The sequence below is a fragment of the Gobius niger genome (assembly GCF_951799975.1).
Source record: "Gobius niger genome assembly, chromosome: 13".
NCBI lineage: Eukaryota > Metazoa > Chordata > Actinopteri > Gobiiformes > Gobiidae > Gobius > Gobius niger.
Genome location: NC_136864.1, coordinates 7,329,140 through 7,342,626, shown reverse-complemented (window position 1 = coordinate 7,342,626; position 13,487 = coordinate 7,329,140). Strand labels below are relative to the sequence as shown.

The 13,487-nt window shown below is 41.5% G+C and overlaps 1 protein-coding gene across 1 annotated transcript in view; it reads left to right on the top strand.

Annotated features, from left to right (window-relative positions):
• The window catches only part of mppe1 (metallophosphoesterase 1), a 37,375-nt gene extending 26,338 nt beyond the window's left edge, over positions 1-11,037 (top strand). The window contains exons 6-9 of the mRNA XM_079569827.1: positions 1,087-1,185; positions 5,445-5,567; positions 9,610-9,750; positions 10,778-11,037. Coding sequence (XP_079425953.1) covers positions 1,087-1,185; positions 5,445-5,567; positions 9,610-9,750; positions 10,778-10,963 — 549 coding nt within the window. The 3' untranslated portion in view covers positions 10,964-11,037. The remainder of the gene's footprint in view (positions 1-1,086; positions 1,186-5,444; positions 5,568-9,609; positions 9,751-10,777) is intronic.
• The last annotated feature ends 2,450 nt before the right edge of the window (positions 11,038-13,487 follow it).

Sequence of the window (13,487 nt, the reverse complement as noted above, 5' to 3'; positions counted from 1 at the left end):
AAACTAAGTATTTTCCTCCCCCTACATGTTCCAGCCATGTCCTAATGTGTAGGATGAGCTCAGATCTGTTCACCACAACTGCCTCTAAAATCCTGCACTGTCACTCAAAAAGGTGTTACTTCGGGTCTGAAGTGCCGTCATGCACGAACTTAATATAGAAGCTGCAGTCATGCTTAAGACCTGAGGTTGCAGTAGTGAGTATAAAATGACCAACTTGCATCTAGTCTCTTTAAAGGAACAGGCCATCGCTTTTCTATACTGAGATATGTTCTTACCTGAGCTTAGTCGAGTTGATGCGCACCTGTCTGTCTTCCACGTTTTTCCCATTTAAATATGGCTACGTGAGTAGTTACACGATCCAAGTCTAGTTACACAAAATTGAACATGTGGATTTTCTAAGCGGATAAAAAGGGGAACTATATTTTTAGGCATAATAATACATTAGGAGCACTTCGACGTCTGCGCAGTAATATCTTCACTCCTATAGAATTTTGAAGATGTACGTAACCGTATTTAAATTGGAAAAACGTGGAAGAGCTTGGTCTCTTCTAACTTCACCCCCGTTTGGCCCCATAGAGGAGAGTAAGAGGCTAAATGCTAACAACATCTTTGCTCTTTTTGTGTGACTGAGTGCACACGTAAAGACCAGACAGGTACACATCAACTCGTCTAAGCTCAAGTAAGAACATATCTCAGTATGGAAAAATTGTGGCCTGTTCCTTTACTGTAAACCGATCAGTTTTAATGCAGTGTGGATTCTCTGTTTAACTTCAGTTCACTTGGTAGCAGTAAAAAAGCGGCTCTATCATGATCAACAAAAGCTCAGTGTGTCTCTACCTTTCTGTTCCCCGTCGCCTCATTTATCCCGTCCCTCCATCTCGTATATATCTCTTTTCAAAATCAAATGTGCGGGCCCGGTCCAAGCCGCCCCTGTCGCCTGGCGTCTTACATTATGTTTGTGGGAGTGAGATGGATGAGGCGCCGAGAGCGGAGAGAGATTGGATGCGACGCTTGGAGGAGCCGTGTTTAAATGAAGAGAAAAGTCGCCCAGAATTTGAATAAATGGTTTTGTGTTTTGTGTTGCAGAATTCGCAGAGCGCGGGGAGCAGCGGCGGCGTCGGCACTTTGACGGAGAGCTGCGAGGGCGCTCAGCTGTATCCTCCGTCTGCTCCAATCATGCTACAGGTACCACACTTTTGTTTTGCGGTTAAACTCGAGACATGACCTTGTGGAAACACTGATCTGTAACGCAGTGGTTAACAAGTTTCTCCCTTAACATCTTTAATGTTTCCCACATGTGTCCATTCACAAATACTGACGGGTTTGGTTCCACGTGACTAGGGCTGGGTACTTAATAACGATACTTGTTTTTCGATACCTATACTAAATTATTTGTCATATAGAGCCATAAAAGAGATTAATTCCTTTTCTTTCCATTTAATTTCTTTTCATTTGTATCATTTATTTGAGGTGAAACAACCAAGAAACTTCCTTTACCTACAAAAGGGTGGAAAAATCACTCTCCAAGTTTTTGTTTTCCCTATTTTTTCACGTCCCCCCCTAAATTTGTTCCCATTTTTCCTCCAATTTTTCCCCAATTTTGGCCAAAATTTTCCAAGTTATTTTCCATGGTTTTTCCCCCAAAAAAATCCCCCAATATTCTCCCAATTATCTTTTTTTTTTTTTTTTTGGGCCCAAATTTTCCCATTTTCCCCCCCACATTTTCCTCAATAAAAATGAGATAAATACATTTTCCCCCTAAATGTTTCCTCCCAATATTTGCCTAAATTTTCCATGTTTTTTCTCGAATAGTTCCCTCAATTTTTCCCACAATTTTCTTTTTTTCAATTTTGGCCCAAATTTTCCCATTTCTTTCCCCAACTTGTTTTTCCCTCTTTTTTTTCAATTTTCTCTCTTTTTCTTTTAAATGATGACCAACGGCATCAGAACTTGAATATAAAGATTTTTTATTTCTTTTCTGTGCCTGCTGTCGATACTTTTATTTTTTTCGATACCAGTAGTACCTAAACCTTTTTTTTAATACCAGACTGGTATCGTTTAACGGTTCCCAGTCCTACACATGACACACTGAATCCTCCTGACAAGACTCTGTCATCCAAATATGGTCGTATGGCGCTCTAAGAGGCACTATGTAACGTTTTATGTGGGGAAAAAATATATATTTGTGCATATTTTGCCTTGTAGTGACTTAGTGGCGTTACAGGTGCAGCATGGCCCCTTTGCTTTCCCTCACAGTGGCCATGATGCTCCAGAATCTATCGTTTTGGCGTTTCTGGCCAGTTTCTGGTACGAACCTCGAAATACAATTGATCCTGTAGCGTCATAAAGGCCACTGTGAGGGAAAGCAAAGGGGCCACGCTGCACCTAAAACGCCACTGAGTCGCTAAAAGGACAAATATGCACAAATATCATAGTGCATCTTTAAGTAATAAAACTCCCGGGCCGAAAGGATGTCCCAGCATGCCCCTGTGTTGCACTCTTGTAGGGGGGTCAAGATTACAATTATCGTGGTTATAAAAGCTCTCGGTAGGTTAATCGCAAGAATTGTAGGACCCGCAGTAAACCAGCGCATTTATGTCAAACGGTGCAAACTCATCGGTAAAGACGGCAGAAACTGTGTGACATCCAGCCCAAAATAATAATCCAATGTGCAGAGAGCGAATCCACTTTCGCATGATAACTGCATAACGCTGCCAAGGGAAGAGTCCCAAAAGAACCGCGTGCAGCTGCGTTTTTAATGTCTGTGCAAGTGCCTGGAAATCAAAAAAAAAAAAAAAAAAAAAAGTCTCGTAAGAAAACTTCCCCTCTAAAAAAGTCTTTGTCAGATTATTTTTATTTCTTCACCAAAAATGAGCCTTTTTCACCTTATGTATAAATAAAAACAAGGACTGAGAGAAAACTTGCAATACATTTTTCTTTCATACTTACGCCCGTGATCTACAGCAAAAGTTTCTAATAGATATCTCTAAATTAAATATTTCTCCCCATCCCCCCTGCAGTGTCTCGGTTTGCGTCAGTAACATGTACCTCAATCGACAATAAAGTGTGTAAACTTGTTTTTTTTCCGCGCTCGAGTGAAGGCGGCACATTTCTCAGTAAAAGCTCGTTCTGGACGTGAGTCAGGATTAATAAAAAAAAGCCAAAGTCTGTCTCTGTCAGAATCACAGAGCGAGGACTGTGCCCACTACTGCAATCTGCACCGCGCTTTGTCCAAACCAAAGAAGCTCCAACTCTTTCTCAAACTCAGAGCACAGCGTGTTCCAATACACACTTTTTCAATAGAAGCTGTGAGGTGGAAATTATCACCGTCTATGTTATATGAGCTGTGTATATTTGAAATGTTTAGAATAGAAGAGTTTAGAAAGGGAGATGTGAATGTGTTTCTCTGTTTAGATGTGAGTTAGGCCTGATTTAAGTTTAAGTTTAGCAAGATTTTATTGTTCTTGTTCAAAAATGTGGAGTCACAGGTTCTTTTCCGAGGCAAAGGAGGGCTTTCTCTTATTGTATGGACTTTATGTTCAATTATGTTCAATAAAAGACTAATGAACAATGTAGTTTTGATAGAGGTAGAGGTAGATATGTGTATTTTATAGTGATGGCCAAAAAACTCAGCGCTCCGATACGATACTGATACTTTTGGGGTCATTTTTATTTTCATTTTTTACCAGATGAAAAGTGACGAGAGTTGTAGCTATTATTAGCAATTAACATCTGTCCATTTAAGACAGCCGTGCGGCGGGGGTAATCTGAAATCAGGGGGGGTAGCTTGAAATCCGAATTCAGGTTACCCCCTGGGGGTAATTTGAAGTTGATTTCAAAGTACCGGGGGGTAGTTTGAAATCACTACACCGGGGCTTAAACAGAATTGTAGGCCCCCAACCCCCCTCAGCACAAACCCTAACCCGGTGGTTCTCAACCTTTTGGCGGCGCAACCCCCATTTTAACAATTAAAGGGGTTTGTGACCCCCGCTCGGGTCACACCGTGAGAAATAGAAATAGTAGCCTACATAATTCTTAAAAAACAAAGAAAAAAGCAAATGGCTAAAATGAAATTCATCAAACTATGAACAAATAATGGCACTCTGGTAAAATAGCAAATACATGCTACAATAAAATATCAGATTATATGCTAATGAAAATATGGCTATTTTATCTAAATGATCTGGCGACCCCCCAAATTTGTCTCGCGACACCCTTGGGGGTCCCGACCCCCAGGTTGAGAACCACTGCCCTAACCTATAACCCTAACGCTGCTACTCCTACATGTGTCCCTCTAGGCCTGGGCGGGCCCACTCCAGGTACACAGCGCAATCATCACATACAGTTAGCCATGACATGAAAATCCACAAATCACCTGTTTTTAAATGTATTTATTTTTCCCTTAATTACGATAGGCCCTTAACTGGGAGGCCCTTGGGCTCCATTGGATAATGCGGCTCTGAGCGACATCTACAGCAAATAGTGCCAAAATCAGCTCTGACTGAATGAAGTAAAAAGATCGCACATTGATGTCCTGCCTTTGAACAGCAGAGCCGCAGGTGACTGAGGCCCCGCCCACTGAGGCCCCGCCCACTGGAGCTCCGTGAAGCACAGACCACGATACAAAGAAAATGACTCTTATTTATCGGCCTATGATTGATTTGATCTTTCAAACATCAATATCAGGCTGTAAATGATAAAACTGCCACAGGTGTTTTTGAAACTTCTCTTCCACATGACTGTGTCGGTGCTTCAGTCGTGTTTATGAGAAGTCGCGATAATAAAGTTTGTCCACAAGAGGTCAGTGTTCCAGCAGAATGAAACAGCTCAGAGACTTCGAAGCTACAACACTTTTTTGCAAGAAAGCCTCAAAGTGTTACAAGGCTTCACTCGCCCATCACTAGATTTTACAATATCGGCCGATATCATGGCGATTAAAGGCCGATATCTCCGGAACCGAAAGTGATCGCGACGTCCCGTTTTTTGCCTTGGAAAGTCACCGACACAGCCTTAAAACGAGCCCTCCCTCCCACACTGTCCAAGGTCACAAGTTTGTACACCTCAGATTGTATTTTATACATTTTATGCTGCAGAGATCGTTCTTTCTTTTGGAATCTGCTGATTTTTGTCTTTTAAACGAGCTCCCTTTGAAGCACCTCCTAAACATGAATGTCCTGAATAAATCAGCCCTATGCCTCTAATAAAGCGCCTGCTGCTGTCACGGTTTAACACTGACACATTCTACAGTTTACATCATATACAGGATTATAGACAATATAATGTAATATATATTATATGTAATATAATTTTACTGAAGTCATGCGTTTTTACAACTTGTGGATAGTATATGTTGATTGTTATGGAGTTTATGTCAGAATCTGTACTTTCCTCGCCATGTCCTTAAGTGGAGTGTGTTCAAACCCTCCTTCGTGTCGTCTGTGCAGCACTACCCCCTGTACAGAGTGAGCGACGCCAGCTGCACCGGGCAGGACGCCGCGCCGGCCGAGGAGCGCCACCTGCTGTTCAGGGAGAAGTACGACGTGCTGTCCAAGGAGGCTTCGCAGAGGGTCAGTCCCACCACGGCAGCAATTTGTAAAGAATTGAAATGAATGAGTTTGATTTATACAACAGCAGCCATTTTTAGAGACTGTCGTTGAGGTAAAGACGCGGTGAATCTATAATAATAGGGTAAAGATAAGAGGCAAAGCTAAAGTGCTCTTTCCTAATGTTATGTCTCATTCTATCATCATAAATTTAAGCAGGTTGTCCAGTAGAAGCAAGAAACCAGCGCTCAAAGCTAGCCGTTAGCATGTAGCATGTAGCATGACACTAGCCAACAGCTCATGTAGTTAACGTTAGCATTTACCATCCTCCACTATCGATGGACTGTTGAACCATTTTTCTCCTCTCCGTGTCTCTGTATTTGGTTGAAAATTCATCCATAATTCAGTGTTTGTCAAAGAAGTTGTGGAGTATGTGAAATGTTATTTTGTCTTTTACAAAACACTGTATGCTTTTTATTACTCAGCTGACCAAAAAGTCTACTGAGTAAAACAGATGATGATAAAGACAGTAAATTAAAGTGATACTAGTGAAGTTTTCATCCTTGTTGCACGATGTGGCTAAACCAGTTCCTCTAACCTGAAGTTGTGAGCGCCCGTCAATGGGCGAGGATCTTGCTTCTGTATGGTCCTTATGGTAGGAAGCTGACATTGCTGTAATACCACCCCCTGGTGCAGGGCTGGACTGGCAGAAAAAATCGGCCCGGGACTTTTGGGTCAAGACCAGCCCTCTAAAAAAAAACAAAAAACAGTTGAGGTGATGATCAAAACAATAAACCCTTGGCTTGAACTAAAACAGTATAAGTTACAAATCGAGGACAATAGTTGCATTTTGTTTCTGCCGAATTCAGGCTAACACCTCATAGCATTCAAAACCTTAATCTTGTCATTTATAACTTGAAGGAACTTTTGTAAAATTACTTAACAATCTTAAAATGTGCGTTCCGTTAATGAAGTTCCACCCGCGACTGCAACACAAATAAACTTCTCAAAACCAACCAAATAATCCCACTGTAGATTGAAGATGAAATGGTAAAACTCACCACGGACATAGAGAAGTGTGGACTGAGAATAGAAGTCCCAAAAAGGCCAAACATTGTAAATCCTTTTAATGGAAACTAGAAGTTTTACAAACTGCACTGACGACGAGGGGCATGACAGAGTCACCTGACAACTCCCAGCATGCACTTCTTTGCAAACATTTGTCTAAAATGTATAAAAAATAGAGGTCTGAGGTTCTGTGGGTCCTGGAGGGAGTTACAATAAACAATTTCCTCTTATATTCACAGTGTGAGGGGCATGAGTGTTATGTCCCAGAGGCCCATTGCTCATTATACCAGATTATCTGTGAACCATGACTCAAGAAAGCGTGCTACTAGAGGGGTATAAAAGGCGTCACATCCCTCTAGTGGAGAAGTTGTGTATTTGCGTAAATGTAATGATAGAGATTCTGATGGCTTTTCCTATTAATTGTCCAGCCCTGCCCTGGTGGCCAGGGGCGACTCCAAGAGACACTTGGGATAATTGACTCTAATGGGACTTCAAACGTCCCAAGAACAGCTTAAAAGCCTCGCTTTTCTAAAATTCGCTTTGACCCTGGCATTTAACCATGCTGGTTTTTGTTTATCAGCAAGGAAATTTGGAAGCATTTTCAGTGCATTGACTGGCTTCAGAGCCTGTCAATCAAGCTCTGGAGCTCTGTGGAGGCTCCGCCCACCCCACGACTGCAGGGCATTCCCGCCTTTTTGCCCTTTTAAGGAACAGGCTGCGTAGGAGGAGATAGAGCGGCCATTAAGGTTCACACAGGACTCGGGAACCTTTTTCAATGAATGGGGTGAATGGGACCTGCTCATCATTATTATATCATATCTATGCTGCCAGTACATCCTGTCTGTATTAATTTCCTATGGAGATTAGCTCAGACTCGCTGGATTAATCCTCTTTGAGTTCCTGGTAGATGATCACTTACTGTGTGTTTTAAACTTGATGTAGGAAGCAATGAGTTCAGAGGAGACAAAGGCTGGATAGTTTGTCATGAAGCTAAACTCATCGACCTTTATAACCATAGACGCCTCCGCCACTGAAACATTTACACCCTACAGCAGCTCGTTAGCATGCGGTAAGTGATCATCTACCAGGAACTCACTGTCCACCGCAGAATCGTTCGGAAATATGATTTTTTTCGAACGGGTCTAAGCTACTCATAATGGAAATCAATACAGACAGGAAATACTGGCGCCCACAACTTCAGCTCAGAGGCCACATCGACATCGTGCAACGAGCCAATAAGTATCAAACGCAGGGGGGGGTGGTGCTGTCGAAAACAACACTCCAGTTACATTTTGTGCTGAAAAAAATATCATTAAAACCAACTTCTCTATGAAAGCGATATCGAAATTCTACTCAGTTTTTCCCTTCTTTTTTTAATCTGATGTTATTCCAAGTATACCCTGTGCTCGAGTCCCCCCAAGGGTCCCTGTACCCCCGGTTGGGAAACACTGTAGACGATATATTGCCCACAAGTGAAAACACATAACTGTAAAATAAACTAGCATGAATGTTTGTTGTCTCAAAATCAGGCAACAGAACTTTATGACATATTTTAGGAACAATGTAACCCATCTGGTGCATTTCCCCCTTGTTTTGGTACTTTTCCAATGTGCAAATTTAAAACACAGGCTCTTGTTGTAGTGTAGTGTAGTGTAGTGTAGTGTAGTGTAGTGTAGTGTAGTGTAGTGGGCGCCCACTACATGACACGCCTCAGACCAAATCACAGGGGAACGTATATGCTTGCAGTCATAAGTAGCGACAGTTGATTTCTAATGCCTGAGCTTAAGGATCACGGTTTCCAGCCTCATTGTTGGAGGGGACATTCTCAGTTCTGCATGTATTTATTTCTTGATTTTGCTCAAGTTAGTTTTGATAAACACCTTTAGCGACCACTAGATGGCCAAAGTTCCACAGTGCTGCTTTAAAGAAGAACTAACTAACTTGTTTACCTTAATAACTCCTTTTCGTGGTCCCTCTGGGGGTAATACAAGTGTTAATGGGATGATTGGGGTGTCTTTCATCTCCCCCTGGTGTCTCTGGCCGGAAAACCACCCTTGCAACTTCCCTCCTCCAGGTCAGAGGCGCAATACACACTAGTAGAATCACGAAGAAGAAGCTAACAGGCTAACGGGCAAAGCTAACTGTAGGCTAGCCCCACTTTAGCAGTGCTTACAGCCAAGTTTGAGTTAAAAAAAATACCTTCATTGTGTAATTGAGTTGTGGCACCAAGTACAATATCCCTCTCTCCCTTTGTCTTTTCTGTCAGTTTAGTATTTACTCACATGGACGATTCAATTCAATCAGTGTTCATTTTGACAACATGTTTTATTTTAGTTTTAGTCTTTTGACTAAAATGTAATTTAATTTTAGTCGAGATTTAGTCAAAAAAACTTTTCAATTTTAGTCTAGTTTTAGTCGACTAAAATTGCATGTCAATTTAGTCGACTAAATTTAAGACTAATTTAGTCGACTTATATTTATAATATTCATTATAATCATATTAAATCCAGGTCCTCGACTTCACGGAGCTGCTTCCACATGAATAAAGCACAAACCTGTTCATTTGGCAGTGATTGTAAATGACATGAGGCTCTTTCAGACGGTCAATAGAAGTTTGGATGATTTTAGTCTCTCCTTTTGTCATTTTTATTTAGTCTTATTTTAGTCGACTGAAATATCTGGACATTTTAGTCACAGTTTTAGTCTCATGAAAAACTTTTAATTTAGTTTTAGTCCAATTTTAGTCGTCAAAAATATCACTTTGACTAAAATTAAGACTAAATATTTTAGTCGACGAAATTAACACTGCGATTAATGAGTAAAAAAAAAACACCTGCAGTGGCGCTTATGGCCTCTAGAAGCATGAGTTACATAGTTCTGCTTTAAATACGTGAAATGAATAAATCACCTTTTAATTTTGCCATTTGAATCCACATATGGCGCTCTGTCTCCGTCTTCTCTTCTTAAAACGTGAATGTTCTTCCTCTCGTCCAATCAGCTGCTGCAGTGGTTCCGGCCCCGCCTCATCCTCAGCGGCCACACCCACAGCGGCTGCGAGGTGCTTCACGAGAGCAGATTCATCGAGATCAGCGTCCCGTCGTTCAGCTGGAGGAACCGCAACAACCCCAGCTTCATCCTGGTCAGTGCGCCCCAGAGTCTAGATTTCACTGTCAGTTTCATCACGGTTCATGCACATCGAAGCGCTCGAGGTAAATAAAGATAATCCGAGAGCCCAGACTTCGCTGTGATTGGGTAAACCCCTCTATGACAGACGCTGACCAACAGGTAGAGGTGTTGGTGAAAAGTAGTGTTTGAACTTAGAGAGAGCATGAAACAGAAAGCACAAGAACGATCCCTTTAACCTCTTACCCCCGGCCTAAACCAAGTCATTTGATAGCTAAGACCTACAAAGTCATCCAAACAATTATTAAACCTCCTTTGCTTCGCTTGTTTGTTCCGGATCAGAAGTGGACTTTTTTTTGTACTGTTCTTTTTGCAAGAGAGCTATGATTTGTAAACATATACACGTGTGTGACGATCGAGGCTCCCATTGGACAGCAATGACCACAGCAAATGAAATAAAAGTGAATATTTGGTGCTTACTATGATATGAAAAGAAATGCAAGAGACTAAACGACTGACCATTAAAGGGATATTTCAGGATTTTTGACATAGGGCCTCATTTCCTCGTTATCCAGAGTGTTGCTGATTTCTGGAGCTATTTTTTTTTTTGTAATTCATGCAGTTCTTCACTTTTTCATCACTATTGTGTTGAGTTTTTGTCACTTTTTGCAGCTTTTTTGTCACTTTTTTATTGCGTTTTTATCACATTTCCGTTGCTCTTTTTTGGTCTTTTTGTTCATTGACTTTTTTTTCTCACGTTTTAGTTGCATTTTCAACTAAAACATTTTTCAAGAAGTTTCCAGATTTGGGCAAAGCCAAACTGGAGAAAATCTCAGTTTTGGTGGAGGTTAAGAGGTTAAAATTTCCCAGCCCTGCTTAAATATATTTTGAAATTTGCAATTCATCTTCTCAACCTCCTCGTGTTCGTGTATATGAACTTCTTTTTGGTTTACAAAGTCGATGGAGATTTTGAATAGGATTTTGACTTGTGGCGTCATCTCCATTGAACGACCGATTAACCTGTTCCCGCCTGTGTGTCCCAGGCCTCGGTGACGCCGCAGCACCACGCCCTGTCCAAGTGTTTCCTGCCGGAGGAGAGCACGGTGATCGGGGTGTACTGCTCTGCCGGAGCCTGCCTGCTGCTGCTGCTGCTGCTCCACTGTGTGTGTCTGAAGGGCCTCATGCAGTGCCTCAGCCTCTGTCTACTGGGCAAACACAAGTCCCTCTGAACTACGCTACCCACAATCCCCCTGGACTGCAGCGCTAACGACCCCCTCGACGACACAGGCCACAGAACACGACGACGCCTGAGCTGCGTTTCAGGCAACTCGAGGGGGATTCAAAAGTTATGACATAGATTGTGCCAAAAAGAGGTTTTTAAAGATCGTAAATCAGATCCAAACTAGCATCAAATTTATATTTGAAGGTAAAAATGGGCTTGTGCTCCAAAACATCAGCATTTGATGGAAAATGTACATGTTTTTTGCTCAAAAGTTGCCCGTTGTTGCTAATTTGCTACTAAAATATAGTATTTGGGCATTAAAATGGCATTAAATGTGACTGGAACACCATCAGAGTAGTTTGGACTTATATACAGTATAGTAATGACAAAAATGTTCAGTTATATACAAATATACTGAAAGGTTTACTAAAGGTTATTAAACTTCAGCTGAATATTGAATCTGACTTAGTTCAGTTTTATTCATAAAATTCTACTCAGTTTCCCGTTTCACAGAAAATTCAAAACAAAATTTTAGAAGTTTTTGTAAAATTTAGAAAAAAAATCTATAGTGGAATTTCAGGTTTTCATCAGTCATGACTCCTGGACCTTCATTAGAGCCACGTTTGCTAAATTACACTCACTGCTCCTGATTTGGGAAACCAGTTCTTCATCCTAATGATACAACCACAGTCTATGATGAATCTCTGGATGGGAAATGTGGCGGCCATCTTGTCTGATTTGCCAAAATGTAATTGAATGTAATGTAAAAAGAGGGTCATACGTTTTATGTATTAAAGATGGATAGTCTAGGAAGTCTTAACATCAGAACATAATTTAACTGAAACAGGACAAACATAAATTGCGTAATTATCTCTTAAAACAAAGCACTGGTTCCTAATTTAATCAGACTTACTGCATGTTTGCAACTATTTAGATACATCCTTCATTAATTATAATACACAAAATGTATGAAATAATTGAGCAAGGACATGAGATAGGAGGCAGTGCTCTCAAAAAACTGAAATTATCAAGGTTGAGTAAGTGCAAAATTAGAGTATTCGATTAATTAAGATGAGTTCTTGCGTAGAATGGACAATCACAACATGGCCGCCAGAGCTAGACAGTAGTTCCGATAAATCACCATGGCAACGTGCTCTCTAGAGTTTTATTAAAGGTCCCATGTTGCCTGGAACGCAGTGTCCTCAAACTACACCAGCCGTGATACCATGCACCCCACCACCACCCCCTCCGCCCGGACTACATTACCCACAATCCCCCTGGACTAAAAAGCGCTAACAATTACCCTTGAGCCAAAATCAAAAACACTTTGTGAGACTTGCGAGCTCCTGGGCGCCCACTGGCTCGGCTGGGGAGAGTTTGTGTCTTTTCATACACTGGGAGCTCCTGATGGATTACCCTATTGTGCATGTTTTTGGTTTGACAGCGGGGGACATTCCGACACGGAGAGAATCCACGCTGGGAGAACTCGACAGGGGGAACGAAACCCGTGACCTTACCGTCCCGCAGCACGTCGAGGCACCGCACCACGCGCTTTTTAACCCGGAGCAGACGGCAGCAGCAGCAGCAGCAGCGGCGGCGGCGAGACACTGTGAGTCTGTGACGCCTCCAAACTCACTGTGCAATGACGTGGATTTATTCACCGGGGGAGAAGCCGCGCGGGAGGAGCGTGTTTGATCAGAGCGACAGATCACTTTTACAAGAAATGCACATTATAAACTTTCAAATCAGCAGGTACTGTATATACAGAGAGTGTTTGGACCGCTCAGAGAATGAAGGGGCATTTTTAAAAGAGTATACATGGCTATTTAAAGGCCTTATACCTGATTTTTTTGTATCAATGAAAGAGGAAGCCGCTATATCAAAATGCAGTGTCAAACCTAACATCATTAACCCAGATTTTAAAAGCTTTGGACCTTAAATTATTATAAAGGCTAATTATATTTTACAAAAGGGTGTGAGTGATTTTGGGAGTTGTTGCCTGAAAAGTTTGGGAACCCCAGATCTAAGTAAAAAATCAGGTATAGTACCTTTAAAGCGAGATTCTGTGGGTGAATAGGGACAGTTTATACAAATGTGTGGTGTTTGGGTGCAGATAGAGTTTGTCTTTGTTAAAACTGAGGGTGAAAACCTGTGGCGGTTTATCATGGGCAAAAAGGCAGGAGGTCGGGCAACTCCAGGGACTGTTTACCTCCAACCCCCACCTGAACCAGTTTAGCTTAACCCAAATCTAAAAGCTTGTTGTTATCCTTGAAAGCGCCCTGGGCACCTTCTGGCTGTTGTTGGGCGCTATACAAATAAAATTTGATTGATTGATTGATTGTTGAAACAGCAAGCGACGTAATAGCGACAAAAATGAGGATGAAAATGCAAAAAAGCAGCTAAGAAAAACAGTAAAGTGACAAAAAAAACAATGAAAATGTGACAAATATGTGACAAAAAAGTGAAAAAATGTGACGAATTTGTGAAAAAAAGGGACAAAAAAGTGACGAAAATGTGACGAAAAAATGACA